Source organism: Heteronotia binoei, chromosome 21 (assembly GCF_032191835.1).
Source record: "Heteronotia binoei isolate CCM8104 ecotype False Entrance Well chromosome 21, APGP_CSIRO_Hbin_v1, whole genome shotgun sequence".
In the NCBI taxonomy this organism is placed as follows: Eukaryota; Metazoa; Chordata; class Lepidosauria; order Squamata; family Gekkonidae; genus Heteronotia; species Heteronotia binoei.
This window is the reverse complement of record NC_083243.1, coordinates 96,803,963-96,825,161: the sequence shown is the minus strand read 5'-3', so window position 1 is coordinate 96,825,161 and position 21,199 is coordinate 96,803,963. Positions and strand designations below refer to the sequence as shown.

Genomic DNA, 21,199 nt, shown 5'->3' with positions numbered 1-21,199 from the left:
GACAGGAAGGGGAGGAGGGGGAGAGAAAAGAGCCACAGGCCTGATTAAAACCCTGGGTGGACCAGTTGCATCTCATGGGCTGTAAGTTTGACACCCCTGCCCTAGATCTTGTTAGTAGGCTTCATCCTGTCCTGGCTGGTCTTCTCCTGCTCCAGTGCAGGCTTGGCTGATGATGGATTTAGATCAGTCAACAGGTTCCCTCCACCTCCCAGAAAACTCTGCAGAAGGGCCAAGGAGCTCCTTGCTGTGCTCTGCCTTCCCTGCACCCCTAGTGGCTGTAGTCAGAACTGCACTAGGAAAAATTTTAAATGACTTCCATGTGTATCCAGTGTACTACGGAATTCAGGGACCCTGCAGCTGTAGGGACCCCAAACTTTTCTTTCCCCCTGGTCCCCCTCTGTCAGTGGCACTGCCAGCACAACTCCTCTTATGTTCTTACAAGACTAGTGAATTATGAGAGAGAGAGACATAATAGACAGGTGGAAGTGTGTGGCAGGCAAGGAAGGAGGAACAGTTAAATTGCTCTTTATATCTTTTGGGAGGACAATCTGAATAGCTGTGCCCGACAGTGCTAGAAAAGGAAAGTGTACAACCTTCAAATTAATAGATTTAAAAACGATGGTTCAGTCTTCCTCAATTCATTTATTTTTGCCTTTGACGCTGCTGCTGTGCCAAGAGCAGGGACAGCTGGCATTCCTGTTAACTGGGGATAAACCACAAATGGTTGACCTCATAGAGTTGGAACTGAGGGTAAGGGTGTGGTTCCGAAGAGGCTTGATCCATGAACCTCACTTTCAGAAATGCTCTTGGACCTAAACTAGACTCAGTGGCACAGCATTGTCTGTTTAAATGTGGGTCATGTATAAAAAGAGCTGCCAATCTCCAGATAGAGCCTGGAGATCCCTTGGGATTACAGCTGATCTCCCGATAACAGAAATCATTTCCCCTGGAGAAAATGGGTCCTTTGACAGGTGGACGGTATGGCATTGTACCCTGCTAGGGTCCCACTGCCCTCCAAACTCTGCCTTCATCAGGCTCCACCTCCAAATTTTGTGGAATTTTGAGTTGGCAACCCCATAATGCCATATGAGTTTAATTTCAAGGGTGAAATGAATACCTCAGTGAAGGGTATTTGATTGTTACCACATCTGCCACTTATTTCCTCATAGCTCCTCTCCTCAAGCACTTTCCTCCTTGCCGAGCAAATGTTTAGTAAAAGAACCCAGCTGAAAGAAAAGTAGGGGTGGAGTCTGGTCTTTGGAAATGTGACCACATGCAAAGAGAAGGTATAGAAACCCCTATTTGAAGGTCGTATTTTGTGCCTAAATTGCATCTTATCCTACTCTTTATATATAATTAGGGCAGACCTGAATTTAAAGAGAGTGGTGTGCCAGTCTTGTACCTAGTCTGTCTTTCAGTCAGCAACAAGAGCAGAGATCTTTGTTTACTGGGTTATGAGAAGTAATAGACTGGTGTTCTGTTAGGGATTTAAATTTAATTACATTTTTGTGGAGCCCGAACCATCACAGACAAAGTAGAGGACATACCTGTTAGCCCAAGGGAAAAAGGGAAAATAAAGAGGGAAACCTCCACACTGTGTGCTTTGCCTGTACCTGGCACTGTTCTAATTTATGGTAGCCTCCTGTGGCGCAGAGTGGTAAAGCAGCAGTAGTGCAGTACTGTGGTCTGAACTCTCTGCTCACAACCTGAGTTCGATTCCAGTGGAAGCTGAATTCAGGTAGCCAGCCCAAGGTTGACTCAGCCTTCCATCCTCTCGAGGTCGGTAAAATGAGTACCCAGCTTGCTGGGGGGAAGTGTAAAAGACTGGGGAAGGCACTGGCAAACCACCCTGTAAAAAAAGTCTGCCATGAAAACGTGAAAGCAACGTCACCTCAGAGTCGGAAACGACTGGTGCTTCCACAAGGGACCTTTCCTTTCCTTTCCCTTCCCATAAATTACTTTAACATTTGACGGTTGCATCTTGCAGACTTTCTGCCTCTTGATGTATAGTGGCAGAAGGCAGGAGTATCCTGAAATTGCATATACCAGCAAATTCCTTCCCTTGGCAGACCTGGAAGTCTTTGGTCTTCCTGCATGCTGATAGATAAAGTAACCAACCAAGAAAAAATGGGAGGGGCACCTATACAGAAAATCACAAAAGGTAACTCAAAATAAAGCTATCCTGATGCATTTCAAGATCGCTCTCTTCATCGGGTAAAATAGAGGGCTGTACAACAAAACAAATTGTTTTTTTTTTCCTTCAAAGAGTTTGCAAGTTTACTTATGACGCAAATTTTAATTACTCTTGAGGAACAGAGTGACTTTTCAACAAAATATATAAAGTATTTATTTTTGAGTACCATTTGTGATTTTTCTCATTCCTTGTTACATGGGTCAGAACTTACAACAGAAATAGGTCTGTGTCACATGGACTCATACTGGTTTATCTTTTCAATTTCTCTAGCATATATTCTATTGGTTCCTACTTAGTAGAAGAGAGTAATAAGTAGTAAGCCATCCTAAATCTAAGGGAAGGACAAAAATATTTTAAATAAACAAAAATAACTGATAAATATCTATTTTTATTTTGTTAACACTGCCTTTTGGGGATATTTTGGGGATGCCTTTTAAAAAATATTGTTATTGTGCACATGATTCTGAACCAATAATTGCACCATTAAACTGAAGAAAGAATTGAAACGTCATCAAAATCTAGAGACACGTCTTTTTAAGAAAGCAGCTGTGTTGAAGCTACGTTCCTCAGGAGCACCCACCTTGTAAATTTCAGTTGGACTGTTTCCAAGTTTGGACTTTTATCTATTCACTTGGGGATGAGGTTTTTGGCCCCCTTGGGGTTTCTGTATTTTAAAAGGCCCTAACACTGCAGACTATATGCCTGTCTCTTGGTCACTAACTGATAGGCTTCCCAACCCTCCCGCCCTGGCGGGGGACTCCAGGATTTCCACCCTCTTCCCCTGCCCTCCCCCCAAAAAATGGAAGGGGGGAAGGGGGGAAAACGGCGCCAAGGAGCTCGATTGGCTTCTGGAGGCGGCGGCGAAGGGGCCATGGCGGCCACCAAGATTACGCGCCAGGTGGTGAGTGCCAGGCGGGTGGGAGGGCGCGCACGGGACCGGGGTGGGCCTCCCTTGGGTGGCTGAGCTCGGCCATCTCGCTTCCTCCATCGTCTACCTCGCCAAGGCTGCCGGAACCGGGGCAGCCTGCCGTGCGTCCGCCTGGCAAGCAAGGGGAGGCGACAGCAGATGATGCCGGCTCTCCAGCGGGCGAGCGAGGAGGAGGCGGCTGGAATGTGCGGGGATGAGGCTGGGTGGGCGCCCGCACGGCTGCTCCGAGGGTGCAGGACTTCGCTTTTCGGAGCCGGAAGGAGGAGGGGGGGCAGCCTCTGGGTACCCTGCAAGGACCCCGTGAGGACCTAGCTGTCCAGGATGAACGCCCATGTCCTCAACCCACACTTCCTAGGTCACACTGTGACAGTTCCCCCCTCCCCATTCTTAGGACATGGCTGAGAAGTGTTTCAATAACACTTCCTTTGAAAAATAATCCATCCCACTCTGTTTTTTTGGAAAACTGGGCTGTGGACAGAACAGGAAGAAGTTAATTACTGTCCAGGGGGGTGTGGGTGTGATTTCCCAAAAGTTTGAAAAAAATGTTTAATTTTTCATGAAAGAGAAAAGGGCTCTGATCTCCGTTGGAATCCCTCCCTGTTTACACAGAGAGTTTCTATTAGCAGAGTCAACAGCGAGACTCCTGATAGCTCCCAGTCTCTGGGGGAGCTGTTTTTTGAGGTAGAGGCACCAAATTTTTAATATAGTATCTAGTGCCTCTCCTCAAAGTACCCCCCAAGTTTCAAAACGATTGGAGCAGGGGGTCCAATTCTGTGAGCCTCAAAAGAAGGTGCCCCTATCCTTCATTATTTTCTATGGAAGGAAGACATTTAAAAAGGTGTGCTGTCCCTTTAAATGTGATGGCCAGAACTGTTTGGAGTTCAATTATGCTTGTCACACCCTTGTTCCTGGCTCCACCCCCAATGTCTCCTGGCTCCACCCCCAAAGTCTCCTGGCTCCACCCCCAAAGTCCCCAGATATTTCTTGAATTGGACTTGGCAATCCTACTAACTGATGGTCAGCTAAAATGGGCCCTCCATGCCCTTCCCCATTTCTAAAAGACTTCTATTTCAACATAGGGTTGCCAAGTCCAACTCAGAAAATACCTGGGGACTTTGGTGGTGGAGCCAAGAAACTTTGGGGGTGTAGCCAGGAGACTTTCCCATTCCCTAAAATAAATAAAAATACAGCAGTGCAATTCCCCTGAATAGTCTTCATTTCCTCGTTCCCCCCACAATTACAGTAAATGAAAGTGAATACACACTAACAAAGCAGCTGGAATAAACAGAGTTTGTAAGCACACACTTTTGTGATCTCACTGGGGCTTTACACACAGGAGCTACTATATTTCCAACCAACTTCTTTAGACTAACACAGGCAAATGAAAAGAGAGAGAGGTGGAGTTTTCCTCCATCCCATAAACAGGTTCCTATACAAAGACGTCTGAAAGGAATCCAAAACAAGCACCGAGACGGTGTTCTCTCTCTCTCTCTCTCTCTCTCTCTCACTCACTCACACACACACACATACTTGCCCTGGTTCCTATACAAAGACATTTGAAGCAAAGCAAGCAGAGGGACTGCTTGCTTGCTTGCTCACTCGCACTCACTCACTCACTCCTCACTCACTCACTCACTCACACACAGCTCTGCTGCTGGCCCCTCCTGATGCAGCTTTTACTTCCAGCTCAAATTTAAAGGCACGCACACATTTTAAAACATGAGGTGTTTGCAGGCTTCTAAACCTGTGAGAGATCTAAAGGTGTGTGGGGGCTGTGGGGGCGGGGCTTCCCCCAACAGCCAGCTGGCTGGGGGTGGAGTGGAGCCTGGAAAACTGGGGGTTCCCCCACTGGGACCAGGGGATTGGGAAACCTATTACAACACTGGATAGATAAATGGCCATCTCCTATAATTCATTGGATTGTGGACCTTTTAACTTTATCAACATTTGAACATATAGATGACAATGGCACATGAACATATTTTTGGATATTTGGAAATCTTTTGTAGAAGCTTGTCTGTAGTCTTGCCACCATTGTTGTATTTTGTAATTTTTTTTCATTTGTTTATATTTGGAGTAATTTTAATTTAAAAAAATTTAAAACCTGATCTCCAGACTACAAATATCATTTCCCCAGGAAAAAAGGACAGCTTTGGAGGATGGATTCTATGGAGCAAGAGAAAAAGCACTGGAGTATAGGGCTTGCATCTAATGGACAAATTGATCCAGCCAAACAGGCTTCCCAGGGCTCAGCTTAAGTAGGCCAGGAGGTGATCAGGTTCAGCTGCACTACTGGCAGGTGCTGAAGCGCCTGTGACTGCACTGTGCTTTGATCAGGATCCTGAAAGTATCATTGTTCTTACTGCCTGGCTCTGGGATGGGGTTAAGTGCAGCTAGTCTGGCACTTCGCCTCCTTTGGACCACCTCAGCCTGGGCCTTCTGTTGGTACCATTCCTGCAGAGTAAGAACAGGTCCTAGGGGACCATGCTCTTGGATTCAAGACCTACTCAGTGGAAGCCTGCTGGTTGTCTCAGAATCAGCAATGAGAACTCACTTGCAGACAGCAGTATAGTGGCCTCTGACATGGCTGGCACATTAAAAGGCACATTTAAAGTAATTGGATTAATAATCGTTTTTAATTAATGTATTAATTGGCTTTAAGGCAAATTAATGCCTACTAATGTAATGTTTTATTAATGTATGGTATTTTATTGATGTCAGCCGCCCTGAGCCCGCTTCGGCGGGGGAGGGCGGGATATAAATAAAATTTTACTTACTTACTTACTATTATCAGCCAGTGCCTCTGCCCTCCATGGTCCCACTGGTCCTCCTCAGCTGCTGACATTGACTCCTCAGGTGCTTCCCCTGAGGACTCTGAACCACTGAGCCTGATTGGAGGGGGCTATGATGGGTCCCTCTTCTCCTCCTCACCTTTTCAGCCATAGCAGCTGCAATGTCAGGAGGCCACTTCAGGTCTGGAGCAGCTTCTCTATCACCTGGCCAGGCATAATTCCAGGCCTTTGGGCCTGGCCTCAGGGTCTGGGAGCTGCTTGAGGCTTGGAGAACTTCCCAGTCACCAACACCACAATGATCATGTTCACAGGCCAGGAGCTGCACCTGGCTCAGCTATAGTGACACAGCTCTGGGCAGCTTCCCTATCTCTGAGCCAGGCATGGCCCCAGGTCTCTGGGCCTGGCCATAGAGTCTGGGAGCTGCTTCAAGCCTAGAGAGTCTCCAATTGCCAGTGCCCCTGTGTCTGGGCCCAGTGAGACTCTAGGATGCTGGCACCACTAACAACTTTGAAGAGAAAAGTAAGTGCATTGTCTGCACATACACAGACAACACTTTTTATTTGGAGAAGGGGGGAGAATTTAAACTCCCAAATGGTTTTTAAATTATTTTTCAGATTTTTTTTTGCAAAAGTACAGCATTGCCCAGGTTTGCAGAAAAACCTATTTGGGGTAAGTATGGCTTTAGGTATTCACAGATGGGGCCACAATTGGGAAATAATATTCAGATATCAGCTTCAGAAACCTGTACAGGAATGGCTTTTGCAGAATAAGTCAGCACAGCATACAGTAGACAGGGAAAAGCCTTCAGCAATGTGCCATGCATACCCCCAGGGAGTCAGAACAAATGCACAAGAATGTCCATATTTCTATCTGTGAGATATTTGAGGGGGGTAGCCTTTGTACAAGACAGTGACTTGGCTCAGGGGACAAAGTGAGCTTTGTGACTGAGCAGAGGATTCAATATAGGATTTCTCACAGCCCAACTCGGCATGTTAGCCACTGCACCACACTGAGTTGGATGGACATAAATTGACATTTAAATCCAATTGCCTGCTGATAGACAAGGCTGCTCACCAATATGTACAATCCAGACTACAATGTTTCAGAAGCAGGGAGCAGATGCACTGCAGAAAGATGTCTGTGGAGCTCAAATGTCCAGATGATCATCAGCTATCTTTAGCTTTGTTGCTAACTAGGCACTAACTTGTTACACTGAGATATGGACAGATCTGATTCCTGGCATGTTACCAGTGTATCCTGATTGCAAACATGCATGTGGATGTGGGTTCAGAGAGAGTACACTTCTGGAAATATTTCTTTCCTCTCCCTCATTCCCTTGCCTTGGACAGAATAGCTTCCATGCAGCTTGACTATAACCTCTGTGCATTGTGTTTCTGCATTAAATTTGTAGTATACTTCATCAACCAACAGAACTGGGCAAGCTCAAGAAAATAGCTAGTAAGGAAAGTACTAGGAGAAGGAACCACATTGACTAATTGATATGATCCTGTTTCAAGCTGCTTGGGTTGACCACATTGACTAGTTCAGGGGTCCCCAACCACCGGGCCATGGACTGGTAGCAACCAGGCCGTGGAGCGAGGCAGAGCAGCCCTGGACTAAAGAGGTTGCAGGGGAGGCAGCCTTGGAGTGAGGCCACACTGCCTCTTTTGTCCACCCAGGTCCCAGGCCAGCAGAAGGGGCAGCAATGCTATGATCTTAGCCTACCCCTCATTTATAGACCTCCATTGATCAGCTGATCGGCAGGGGTCTTTAAATGGGAGGGGGAGGTAGAAACAGCCCAGTCTCCCTCCCATTTAAAGACCCCCATCGAGGGCAGGGATGTGGCATGAGCAGGGAGACAGCCTGGGATGGCAAAAACCCCAGTGCTGCCTCCCCCACCTGTCCATGGAAAAATTGTCTTCCATGAAACCAGTCCCTGGTGCCAAAAAGGTTGGGGGCCACTGGACTAGTTGATATGATTCCTGTTTCAAGCTGCTTGGGTTTAATGAAAATACTACAAAATTAATTTGCTTTTTATAAGATTCCAACTTTGATGTAGTCAGTGAGATAGTCTTCTGAATTAGAACCTCAATTGGCTACCTCTTAAATGGAACATTGATGCTTATGTAGTAGTATATGTGAAGGAAGTATATACTTGTGAGGAAATATGTGAATCTGAGCCCGGCTGCTCAGTTGAGAGCCTTTGGGTAAAAATAAAAAGAGTAAGAAATAAGGAAAGGAAAAGGAAAGGTCCCCTGTGCAAGCACCAGTCATTTCCGACTCTGGGGTGACGTTGCTTTCACAACGTTTTCACGGCAGACTTTTTACGGGGTGATTTGCCATTGCCTTCCCCAGTCTTTTACACTTTCCCAATAACAGTGATTGTGGGGGTCTGCTATAGACCACCAAGCCAGGCAGAGGACCTGGATGAGATACTCCTACAAAGTTCTCCAAGAGAAGGGATACAGTGATCATGGAAGATTTCAATTACCTGGACATCTGTTGGAAGTCCAACCCTGCTAAAAACAATAGGTCAAATAGATTCCTGACTTGTTTTGCTGACAACTTCCTTTTCCAGAAAATGAAAAAAGAAACAAGGGGATCTGTTATCTTGGATTTGAGGAAGGAAGAATTGATTGAAGAAGTGGAAATAGTGAGCACCCTGGGCAGTAATGACCATGCGATTTTGGAATTTACAGTCTTAGGGAAGGGAAAAGTTACATGCAGTCAGACTTATAAGTTGGACTTCAGAAAGGCAAACTTCAATAAACTTAGAACTATGCTGGGTAAAATCCCATGGTCAGAAATACTTAGGAAGAAGGGGGTTCAGGAGGGGTTGGAGTTTCTTAAAAGCGAAATACTGAAAGTGCAATCACAGATGATTCCTATGAGAAGAAAAAATGGAAAACGCCTAAAGAAGCTGAGTTGGCTCCATAAATAGCTCTCTAAAGACTTAAGAAATAAAAAAGACTTTTTTAGGAAATGGAAGGAGGGCCTTATAACCAAGGATGAATATAAACAAATCAGCAGTGCTTGTAGAGAAAAAGTTAGGAAAGCTAAAGCTCAGTATGAGCTTAGCCTGGCCAAAGATGCTAAAAACAACAAAAAAGGGTTCTTTTCTTATGTTCAGAGTAAGAAAAAGAGCAAGGACATGGTAGGCCCATTGCGAGGGCAAGAAAGTGAAATTGTAACAGGTAATGAAGAGAGGGTGGAACTGCTCAATTCCTACTTTTCCTCAGTCTTCTTTTCTGAGGGAAATGGTGCTTAACATAGCAAAAACAGAACATATAAGGAGGGTATGAAGTTCCAACCTAGAATCAGCATAGGGATAGTACATAAACTCCTAGTTTCTTTAAATGAAACTAAGTCCTCAGGGCCAGATGAATTGCATCCAAGGGTTCTAAAATAGCTTGCGGATGTAATTTCTGAGCCCTGGCTATCATTTTTGAGAATTCTTAGAGAACAGGAGAGGTGCCGGAAGATTGGAGGCAGGCGAATGTTGTCCCCATCTTCAAGAAGGGGAAAAAAGAGGATCTGGGTAACTACCGACCTGTCAGCTTGACATCTATACCTGGAAAAGTTTTAGGACAAATCATCAAACAGCCGGTCCTGGAACATTTAGAAAGAATGGATGTGATTACTAAGAGCCAGCATGGTTTTCTCAAGAACAAGTCATGTCAGACTAACCTAATCATTTTTTTGTTTTGAGAAAGTAACTGCCTTGCTGGATCAGGGAAATTCTGTAGACGTCGTTTATCTTGATTTCAGTAAGGCTTTTGATAAAGTTCCACATACCATCCTTGTTGACAAATTGGTAAAATGTGGCTTGGATCCTATAGCCATTAGGTGAATCTGTAACTGGTTGACAGATCGCACCCAAAGAGTGCTTGTGAATGGTTCTTCATCTTCTTGGAGAGGAGTGACAAGTGGAGTGCCTCAAGGATCTGTCCTGGGACCTGTTTTGTTCAACATCTTTATCAATGATTTGGATGAAGGAATAGAGGGAATGCTTATTATATTTGCCAATGATACTAAATTGGAAGGGGTTGCAAATACAGTAGAAGACAGAAACAGGATACAGGATGACCTTGACAGGCTGGAAAACTGGGCTAAAATCAATAAAATGAATTTTAACAGGGATAAATGTAAAGTTCTGCATTTAGGTAGGAAAAATCCAATGCATGGTTATAGGATGGGGGAGACTTGTCTTAGCGGTAGTATGTGTGAAAAGGATCTAGAGGTCTTAGTGGATCATATGCTGAACATGAGTCAACAGTGTGATGCGGTGGCTAAAAAGGCAAATGCAATTTGGGGCTGTATCAACAGAAGCATAGTGTCCAGATCACATGATGTGATGGTATCGCTTTACTCTGCTCTGATAAGACCTCATCTGGAGTATTGTGTTCAGTTTTGGGCACCACATTTTAAGAAGGATATAGACAAGCTGGAATGGATCCAGAGGAAGGCGACAAAGATGGTGAGGGGTCTGGAGACAAAGTCCTATGAGGCTTCCTCAGGAAGTGGTGGGCTCTACTTCCTTGGAGGTTTTTAAACAGTGGCTAGATGGCCATCTGACAGCAATGAAGATCCTGTGAATTTAGGGGGAGGTGTTTGTGAGTTTCCTGCATTGTGCAGAGGGTTGGACTAGATGACCCTGAAGGTTTCTTCCAACTCTATGATTCTATGAATAAAACTGCATATTCCAGTCACCACCTGGCCACACAGAAATGTCAATCTGGTGATGGTAGTCTGTAGGCAGTTTAAGGTATAACTTCTATTTTGCAAAGTCCAGAAGAGTAGCCATGTTAGCCTGTTGTAGCTAAGACTCCATGATCCTTTAAATCTGTAAATTAAATTTATACTTACAGTTATCATTTCTAATAGAACCAAACAGTCCTTTTGGAGCTACATTGTCCTCCATAAAGAAATCTAAAGGGGATAAATTAAGGAATCATCCTTTTTCCCTGGGAAAGGACACATCCATATCTGAAGTGAGCAGTGACTCATGAAAGCTTATACTCTACCAAAAACTTTTTAAAGGTGCTACTGGTCTCTTGCTCTTATCCATTTCAATGACAGTCATTTGACTTGTTTGTGTGAAAAAGGTTGAGTAGAGGAGTAAACGACCTCATTGTTTGGAGTTTGGCAGAACATACAAATCCTTCTTAAACAGTAGAAGTGATTGGTTTCTGATTATAAGGGATGTAAGGGGGACTTCCAGATTCCCAGCTGTGAAACCCTCTCTATTTATTAGAAAGTGGTAACGCTGCAGTACTGCAGTCAGAGCCCTCTGCTCACGACCTGAGTTCGATCCCAGCAAAAGCTGGTTCAGGTAGCCGGCTCCAGGTTGACTCAGCCTTCCATCCTTACGAGGTCGGTAAAATGAGTACCCAGCTTTCTGAGAGGAAAGTGTAGATGACTGGGGAAGGCAATGGCAAACCACCCCGTAAAAAGTCTGCCGTGAAAACGTTGTGAAAGCAACATCACCCCAGAGTCGAAAATGACTGGTGCTTGCACAGGGAACTACCCCTACCTTTACCTTTTTATTTATGGCATAGGAAGCTCTCACATCACATACATCTCACAGAGTTTAGTGCCATTTGATTATGATGTGATTCTTTTCTCAGACTTGGAAAGTGGTCTGTGGTCCCTCCAGCATAAACTGTGTTCTATCATGGTGAAGCAGGAACAGCACATGGCAACAGAACTTCCTGAGACTCAGCTGGCAACGAACTCAGTGCCCATGTTGAATCTTAACCCACTGCAGAGGTTGCCGGCCTCTGAAGAGGTGAGTTTACTACTTCCAGAATGTCCCTTCTAGTCAAAATGTCAGAACTTTAAATTCTGATGCTATCTGTGGTTCTGTTGGATTTTTCACGTCAAACTATAGGGCAATTGTGGGGTAGAAGATAAAAGTCTACATCAATAGCTAACAACTTTTAACTAACAACACATATAGAATAGAAGACTTATTATGCATCCAGGTGGAATACAAAATTTTTTGAAAGTTGTGCTTAAAACTGGCACATCACATGGGACGTATGATAATCCTCTAGCTGATGGCTGCCAGTTCATATAGTAGACAGGAATAGCATGATGAGCACCAGTGGCACAGTCTAAAACAGAGACTGTTGTGCAAAGCTCCTGCATGAGTCTGAGAGATAGCGTCTCCTGTGGTTCCAGGTATAGCACTGCAGCATTCAGTCAGGTAGGGGAAGAAGCTGCCATCCTGACAGTCTCAGCACTGATGGGAAGCCTCTGAAATTCTACTCTGAAATTGAATGATCTTGATAATTACCAATTTTCCCAGTTTCTGAAAGAATACATGGTCTGTGTGTTATCTCTCAACCATTTCATCCATCAGCAGTAGTTTTCCTTGAGGGACATTCTTTTCTTCAGGGCTGACAGCTCTTCCTGCTTACCTTGTTTCTCTAAACAGCACAGCCATAATGCTGCTTACATTTCCAGGGTGCTTCTTCAAACAAAAATCTAGGGCAGCAGAGAGGAAGCCAAGATTGGCACAAGATAGAAGCACCTGGGTTTCCATCTAAACTCTGGCTGTGCTTTGGCATACAATAACCTCTTCTCTTGGAAGCCATTGAGGCCACTGAGCTGGAAGATTAAGATATAGCAGCTTATGTGGAATTTAGATGATAAGAGAGTGCTCTGATGTGCACTGCTCCTGATTTCCTTCACTATCCTTAACTTGTGAGTCAGTTCTGGAAACAAAGGAGACTGTGGAGTGGAGGCAATCCAGTATGAAACCAAAGAATATGTTCCCTTTTGAAACACAGTGAATGCTACTAGCTATCCTTTCATTTCTATATATTGTGCTTTTGCATATATATGTATTATTACAAGTTTTTACGTGAAAGTATGTAGAGAGTTGCAACCACAGCTGATGCTAGGGGTCAGCGAGGATGGGCAAATGTCAATTCCAAGAGACCCATAAATAATCCATTGAGTCAAACATACCATTATTCCCACTTCATGCAGAGCACTTTGTAAGGCAGCATTAAATCCCTGGGTGTTTTCGCACTTAGCGTTTGCTCCCCTTATTCCACGGCGCAATTATGTCCGGCTCATTTTCCTCGTTTTCGCACATGGACTCATTTGCGGAGTCGCTTTCCATGAAGCCCCGGCTCAAATCGTTTTCCCACTGGCATCGACTTGAGTTCGATGCCCTGTCAATCATTTTTTTTTAAAAGCGCAAGTCTGGTTGCGTAAGGATGTAATAACGTAACATCGAGCAGTCACAGCTGTTCCTTCCCCTTCTTTTCGTGGACAAACCGCATCACGTGTGCTGCTTCTGCTCATGGATTGGCTGTAGCTGTAGTATCCTCCACAGCCCTTTATGTATTAACAGAAGCATTCACAGTGGAGAATCCTAGCACTAGATTCCCCCCCCCCAAATTCTGAAGTTGCGAAATATCGCAATAACGAAGAGAGAGAAATCGAGGGGGGGGTGTGTGTGGCAGCTTCTTCCTTTCCCAGCCTCGCTCCCTCCCGGGTGGCGAAGCTGGGATTTCCTCCGCGCTCTTTCCCCTCCCTGGCTGGCGCTTGCAACGGGGACCTGACTGATTCCTGGCGCCAGAGCTCCCCCCCCCACCCCATCCTCTCCTTCCCCTTCTGTGGCGCGTGTGAAGAGCGAGCTCGCGTCTATTTTCTAACCGAGCGGAATGTAGCCAGGGAGAAGAATGCAGGACTCCAACTTCCCATTTTATACATGGCGATTTTGTGCAGGTCCAGAAATCCTGGTGGCACAGCTGAGGGAGGCATTGCCTTTTTAAAACACACACACATGAACGCTTTGGCCCGCGCCGGCACTAGATTTCTCCCCCCCCCCCAACAATGTATAATGTAGTTGCGAGATAATGCAACAGCGAAATAATGCAGGAGGGTTTTTTTTTTTTGTTAATTTCGAAATATCGCTATTACGCAAGAAATATGAAGTTTTAAAAAAAAATGGCCGTGCGGGCACTTTTGGGAAGCGCCGCGAACGGCTGATGATTGGCCAAGGGGGTGGATGGGGTGGGAGGACGGAAAGGGAGAGGGTGACGCCCACAAAGCAGTCGATCCGGCGTGGATGGATTTCCCACAGCAAACTCCGAGGAGTGGATCCAGTGTGGATCCGGAGTTTTTCAAAAACTCTGGAAGGATGTTGAAAAACATACTCCGGCGTGAAACCCCTGAAGCGCTGGAGCAAACCGCAGCGCCGGAGCAACAGGTGCGAAAACCAGGAAAAGATCCGGAGGTAAATGGGGTGCTACGCCGGAGTAAACGCTAGTGCGAAAACGCTCCCTTTCTCACACCTTTACCAGATTCTTCTCTGAAGTGAGCAATGCAATGAATTGATGCCCTTGAGGTATAGTTAAGCCTATTCTGGGTTATTTTCCATGCATTTATGGTAGATATGAAACAAACCAACTACTTAAGGCAGACATCTTCAACAAACTCCATTCATGTTTACACAGTTTGAACTCCCTGGGTCCACAGATGTAGTTCCACGGGGAATGTATATTTAACAGCCACAGCAAGTTTCCTCCGCAAACTGTGTTTACAATCTGAGGTAGTGTGAAATGTATCTGTTTAATGTAAAAAAGCCCTCCAGACTCCCTTGTCTTTGGTAGAACAGGAGAAAGGGCAAGCTTGTAAGAGACAATCATGTTGGTGCAGCTGGGAATGAATTGCTCTTCATGCTAGTTTTTAATCTCATTTTATTAGAAACAGCTGTTGGCTTGGATTGACCAGAGATTTCTGTGGACGGAAGGGATTTCCATTTGCAGAGCAAGACTTTCCTGATTCCTGCTGCAGCCAAAATCACTTCCCAAATACTTTTCCTGGGGGAAAGAGGACCCCCAGGATTAGTTTAGGGGTGGGAGTTAGAGGTCTGCAGTGGGAGGGGGGAATTGCCTTCCATTTCCATTTGTGGAAGTTTCTCTGATGGATCCAGGCAGTTGAGTGACTTTGCTGCAAATCTGATGAGCTGTATAGAGTGTATTCTGTATCTCTAAAACCTGTGCAAATACTTCTAGCTACATCTACAACAGATCAAAGGAAGACTCTCCCCTAGGATATGAAGAAAAACCTTAAATGGACTTTTTAATAACTGGAGAGAAGACATAATGATGGCCCTGGAAATGCTATTTCTGCAAAGGATTTCAGAAACATGCCTGCATAGGGTTACCAAGTCCAATTTAAGAAATATCTGGGGACTTTGGGGGTGGAGCCAGGAGACATTAGGGATGGAGCCAAGATCAAGGCTGTGACAAGCATAATTGAACTCCAAAGAGAGTTCTGGCCATCACATTTAAAGGGACAGCACATCTTTTCAATGCCTTCCTTCCATAGGAAATAATGAAGGATAGGGGAACCTTCTTTTGGGGCTCATGGAATTGGTCCCCCTGGTCCAATCGTTTTGAACCTTGGGATATTTTGGGGAGAGGCACTAGATACTATACTGAAACTTTGGTACCTCTACCTCAAAAAACAGCCCCCCCCCAGAGCCCCAGATACCTGCAGATCAATTCTCCATGATTTTCTATGGGAATAAATCTCCATAGCGAATAATAGAGTTCCCAGCAGACATTTCCCTCCCCTTCCCCCACTTTCTGATGACCCTGAAGCGAGGGGGGAGGGCCTCCAAACCGGGGGATCCCCTGCCCCCACCTGGGGATTGGCAACCCTATGCCTGCATGATGCTCACTGTCCTTTGACAGAATGTTCATGTCTGCAATTGCATCTTCCTTGGAGACAAAGATTTTCAAAGCATTTTTTTTTTTGCCAGAGAGCTTTTGGTGTACAAGATGACAGGAGAGGACTAAAGCAGAAAAGACTGGTACACATGCCGCAGACCGCCAGTATGGCAGAGTAACAAGCTAGAAAGGTAGAGGCCTCAGCTGCAAGGCAGATGGTATTCCTTAAAAGTTAATTCTAGGTTAGTGCTGGATTGCAGCTTCTGGACTCTAGCATGCAGTTGGGAGGGGCCATAGCACAATGGCAGAGCACTAGTTTTCAGTGTATAATAATAAACAAGTGCTGGCAAGGTTCAGCCCCAAATGGGTAAAAGGCAGCAAGCATCTAAAGCAGAGACAGCAACAGGCAGGCAAGAATATAGTTTTGAGGCACTGGACAGCCCACTGACTTCTCATGACAAATTCCCCAAATTGAGGAAGTGCAAGATACCTTGATGGCACACAGTGAGGCATGATATTGGTCCTCTGGGTGGGTTCCTAGGATTGATTCCTAGGAGAGTTCTCTTGTGGCATTAGTGTGCTGCCTGCAGCTTCCTGTATTTTCTGTGGTCCTGATTGTGCAGGAAGTACTGTCTGAGTGCTTGAGCTGCAATGCTTGAACTGCAGATCTCCTGTTTGGAACCTACATTGCCTTCCAATTCCTGTCCCTCAGACCCTGCTGATGGATAAGCTAGTAGAACTCATCTCATGCATCTAATGAAGTGTGCTCTGACTCACAAAAACTTTTGCTTGATTAAACCTGATTAATCTTAAAATCTCCTTATATTATCTATCCTGCCAGTTAAGAACTGCCACCAAGCCCTGCTCTCTTTCTCTCCACCTTCAGAAGCGAGCAGGTATCAACTAGAGACAGGGCATTTTCTGTGGAGGCATCATGCCTTTGGAATACCCCGCTACCATGGCTTGCTTGGTGCCTACTTTACTTTCTTTAGGTGCCAGTCTAAAATTTAGCATTTTTAAACCAGGCTTTTACATAAGAACATAAGAGAAGCCATGTTGGATCAGGCCAATGGCCCATCAAGTCCAACACTCTGTGTCACACAGTGGCCCAAAAAAATTATTTATATATATATATATATACACGCACACACACACACACACACACACACACACACTGTGGCTAATAGCCACTGATGGACCTCTGCTCCATATTTTTATCTAACCCCCTCTTGAAGCTGGCAATGCTTGTAGCTGCTACCACCTCCTGTGGCAGTGAATTCCACATGTTAATCACCCTTTGGGTGAAGAAGTACCTCCTTTTATCCGTTCTAACCCGACTGCTCAGCAATTTCATCGAATGCCCATCTTGTATTGTGAGAAAGGGAGAAAAGTACTTCTTTCTCTACCTTCTCCATCCCATGCATAATCTTGTAAACCTCTATCATGTCACCCTGCAGTCGATGTTTCTCCAAGCTAAAGAGCCCCAAGCATTTTAATTATGGGGATTATTTTAACAGTTTTTTAATAGTCTGTTTCTGTTTTATAGCCAGTGCTTTGTTTTAATACTGTTATTTTACACTGCAAGCCTCAAGCGGGATGTTGAATAGGCAGCATAGAAATATTCTATATCAACAATAAAGGTGCCACTTGATTTCTGTTTCTCTTAGCACTCACAGAAAAGGGGGAATTAAACCCACTGCTACTTGTATAATCAGTGGTACAAAATTTTATTAGGACAACAAAAAGAAGTGTTGACGAGGATGAGACTGTTAAATACTGGGTTCAGTGCATAGATGTTCAAACAGGAACATGCTTTATTGATAACTCTGGAACAAGACAAAGTGGTGGGGCCATGCCTCCCTTATATTCACCTCTTAGCTCTCCACACCAAATCATGACATATGAGCTTCTCACCAAACCTGCTCATTGGTCCATTAAGAGTCCAGGTCTCTGGGTGTGTGAAAACTTCCCACCAAACATCAAACTCAATACATAACAGAGGGTTATGATGAAAATTATACCACATCTGTACAAAGCCACTGTCTCAGAATGAACCTCTTTGAGTTTGGCCCAGGAACACAAATCAGCCAAAATGACAAGATACACTGCAAATGTTTGGGAGCAATTGGAAAGTACATTGCATGATTAAGGAAACATCTACTTTGCCACAAAGTCATAAACAACCTGCCTTCAAAAACCAAACTACTTCACAACTGTATTCTTTTTCAGGCTTCCATAGAAATGGCTCCCCAACCTGTAATCAAAGCTGAACCCAGAGAGGTGAATCAGTTTCTGAATGTACCAACAGGTAAGGAAATAGACTCAGATGGTTTTCACAGGTCCTCTAGTTTTGGATCTCTCATTATTACAGAATGTTCCCTGACATAAGATCCTCCCTCCAGCCCATTTCCAGAAACATTTGGACAAGTGGAGGATATTCACACATACAAATAACTGATTTTACTGTGCACAGTCAGGGGGACAAGTGTACTTTGGATATGCATCCTTGTGAATAGTCCACTTTTCCGTTTCATACAAATTCACACAAGGGTAGTCTAAGGGTAAGGAAATAAACCCCTTTCCACCCACCTCTCACTAAGAGGTGCTGGCTTACTTTTTGCACATAAATTATTGGGCTATGCCTAATCTGGGCAATGGCCAATACAAAGCTACCAAAGGATTCTTGACCAAATGACAAGGCTTTTAAGTACACTTAAGTCATGACAATAATATCTAGCATCTGGCAGCAATTCAGAATACTACAGTGCCTCCATTAAGATGCAGATGTTCTAACTGCCCCCCCCCCCCCAAACACAGATACTGTGCAAAATATGTCATTCAAGAATGGGAGGGAGGGAGGCCATGCAGATATATGGGGAGAATAAAACAAAGCTGGTTGTAGATGCCTATCCATCCAGGAAAAAGAACAACAATAAAGCAGGGGTATCAAAATATCTGTGCAGATAATATTCTCAAAAGTAAAATAGACAAGGGGAAGATCCACACAGTATTGCAGCAGATGATAGGCTAGGCTGCTGCACAAATAATGGTTTGGAAAAGAACAAAAGGTCACACTTTCAAAATAATTCTAATAGATATCCAGAGAGGAAGAGAAGCCAGGAGGCACGTAATGTATGCCACATACAGAATCTTCCCTTGCACAAGACAGTAGTAAATTCTGGCAAGCAAATGTTTTGGCTTGAGTTATAGGGTCTGGGTTTTCTTCTTCCTATATGGACAACTTTCAGTTGGTGAAGCTTCAGGTAGTGGACAAGCTGCTAAGAAGTGTGCACATGCCTAGGCTTGCCCCTCATGACTGATAGTATTTAGCCAGGTCAGGTGAATTGAATGAGTCTGGGAGATAATAAATTCCTCTCTATGAGAGGGTGTCATTCCACCTGCTCTGAAAGAAGTAGTCAGGAGACCCCTTCTGAAGAAGATTTTGCTGGTCACAAATGAGCTAAATAACTTCTGCCAGGAGCCACCATTCCATTCTTGAGCTACACAATCAAGTTGGTAGAGGAGGAGACAGAAGATCTGTATCCATTTCAGCATGGATTCAGGCCTGAGTTTTGGTTGGAAACAGCCTTTATTGATAGATTACAGTATGTTTGTTGGGAGAGGGATGGGGAGTGTATGTCTCTTGTTTATTCTGGACCTTTCATTTTCTTTCAGTACTATTGTCTGCAGTATTATTCTGGGGTGTTGTGCCTTGGTGGTGGTGCTGAGGAACAGCTATTCAGGTTATGGCATTTATGCTGTGGGGGGGTGGGCTCCCTCTGGGTGTCCTGCCCCCCCAGGGAAAGTGCATGCGCAATACATCGCCTCTCCTTTCCCGGTGTAGTGAATGCTGCGTGGTCACTGTCTGGCTATGCCTGGTAGATGGTCACTGCAATGGCCTCTCCTACATTACTGCATCCGTGGCAACACCTTCTCGCTGGTCCCCTCTGTTTTCACAGAGTTTGCCACGTCATGGTGTGACCGAATGTCCGGCGGTATAACCAGATGGGCAGGCTGGGCTCACCAACCTCGCCAGTCAAGAGAAGGAAAACTCTAACATCAAGCCTGGGCAGACAGAGCTCGTTAATGTAACATCTACCACTTGGAGGACTCGCTGCCGGTGTCCCGGCTCACTGGGCCATGGCAGATGACCCCATGGTGAAAGGGTGGAGCCAGTACTGCGCACACTGCGCTTCACCTAAAAATTCCTCTGCGCAGGCCTGAAGGGTATCCACATCCACAACCCACAACATACCAAGTCCTGCAGTGATGGGCAAGGGGTGAAACGGCAGGTGGAATATGCCACTGGAATCCGCAGTCCTGATCCTGCATGTAGGTGGTTCAGGGTATTGGTCGCCTGATGCTGACCCGGAGACGAAAGCATTTTTCGGCAGCACCCTGAACGACCAAGCAGCCTTATTTAGGGACAGCACTGCTTGCTCCGTATGGAGAGGGGCCTAGAAAAGGTGGCCTAAACAAAGCTCGTCTCCTCCCCCCCACCCCAGTTGGCTAGCCACGGTCAACGGGCATCCTTACTTGCGGTCGAAAAATAACAACAAAGAAAAGGCATGCACCTGCCTCACAAAGTGTGCAAAGACTAAAGCTTGCGTGTTGGAACATCAGAACCATGCTTGACACAGTAGACAGTGGTCGCTCTGAATGATGCTCTGCTCCAGTTGCCCACGAACTTCTCAGGTTGAATATCAACATAGCAGCTCTCAGTGAGGTCCGTTTCCCTGAGGAAGGTAGTCTTCAAGAACACGGTGCTGGCTATACCCTCTACTGGTCGGGTAAGTCAAAGGCTGAGAGCCGCCTTTCTGGCGTTGGCTTCATGGTCAGGAATTCCATTGCCTCTAAACTCGAAAACCTGCCAACAGGTCACTCAGATCGCATCATGTCTATGCGCCTCCCACTTCAAAACAAGCAGCATGCAACACTCTTCAGTGTGTATGTGCAACCCTTCAAGCTCTATGCTGATCTACGCAACCTCGTACGGAAGACCCCTACAGAGGACAAGGTGATCATCCTTGGTGACTTCAATGCCAGAGTAGGTAAAGACTCGGAAGGCTGGAAAGGAGTACTTGGCAAACACAGCATTGGCAACTGCAATGATAACGGGCGCCTCCTGCTAGAATTCTGCACGGAGCATCAGCTCACCATTACCAACACTATCTTCCAGCAGAAGAAGAGTCTGAAGACAACCTGGATGCACCCACGGTCCAAGCATCGGCACCTTATTGACTACATTCTGGTGCGCCAGAGAGACCTTCGAGATGTCTTACACACCCGAGTAATGCCCAGTGCAGAACATTATACGGATCATCGTCTTGTACACTGCAATCTCCGTCTTCACTTTAAATCTCCATCCAGGAGAGGCGGTATCCCCCAGAGGAAGTTTCAGGTTGGCAGCCTTCAGTCAGCCGAAGTTAAAGCTGCCTTCCAGGCAAAACTCCAGACAAGAATTGAGGACCCCAGTTGCCTCACAGATCCTTCTCCAGAAGCACTCTGGGAACACCTAAAAACTACCATCCTGTTGACCTCTGAAGAAGGCCTCGGGTTCTCCACAAGGAAGAACAAGGACTGGTTTGAC

General features: G+C 45.4%; 1 protein-coding gene across 1 annotated transcript in view; it reads left to right on the top strand.

Annotated features, from left to right (window-relative positions):
* The window catches only part of CREB3L1 (cAMP responsive element binding protein 3 like 1), a 174,301-nt gene that overhangs the window by 123,347 nt on the left and 29,755 nt on the right, over nt 1–21,199 (top strand). The window contains exons 3-4 of the mRNA XM_060262546.1: nt 11,542–11,702; nt 17,839–17,917. Of these exons, the coding sequence (XP_060118529.1) occupies nt 11,542–11,702; nt 17,839–17,917 (240 nt within the window). The remainder of the gene's footprint in view (nt 1–11,541; nt 11,703–17,838; nt 17,918–21,199) is intronic.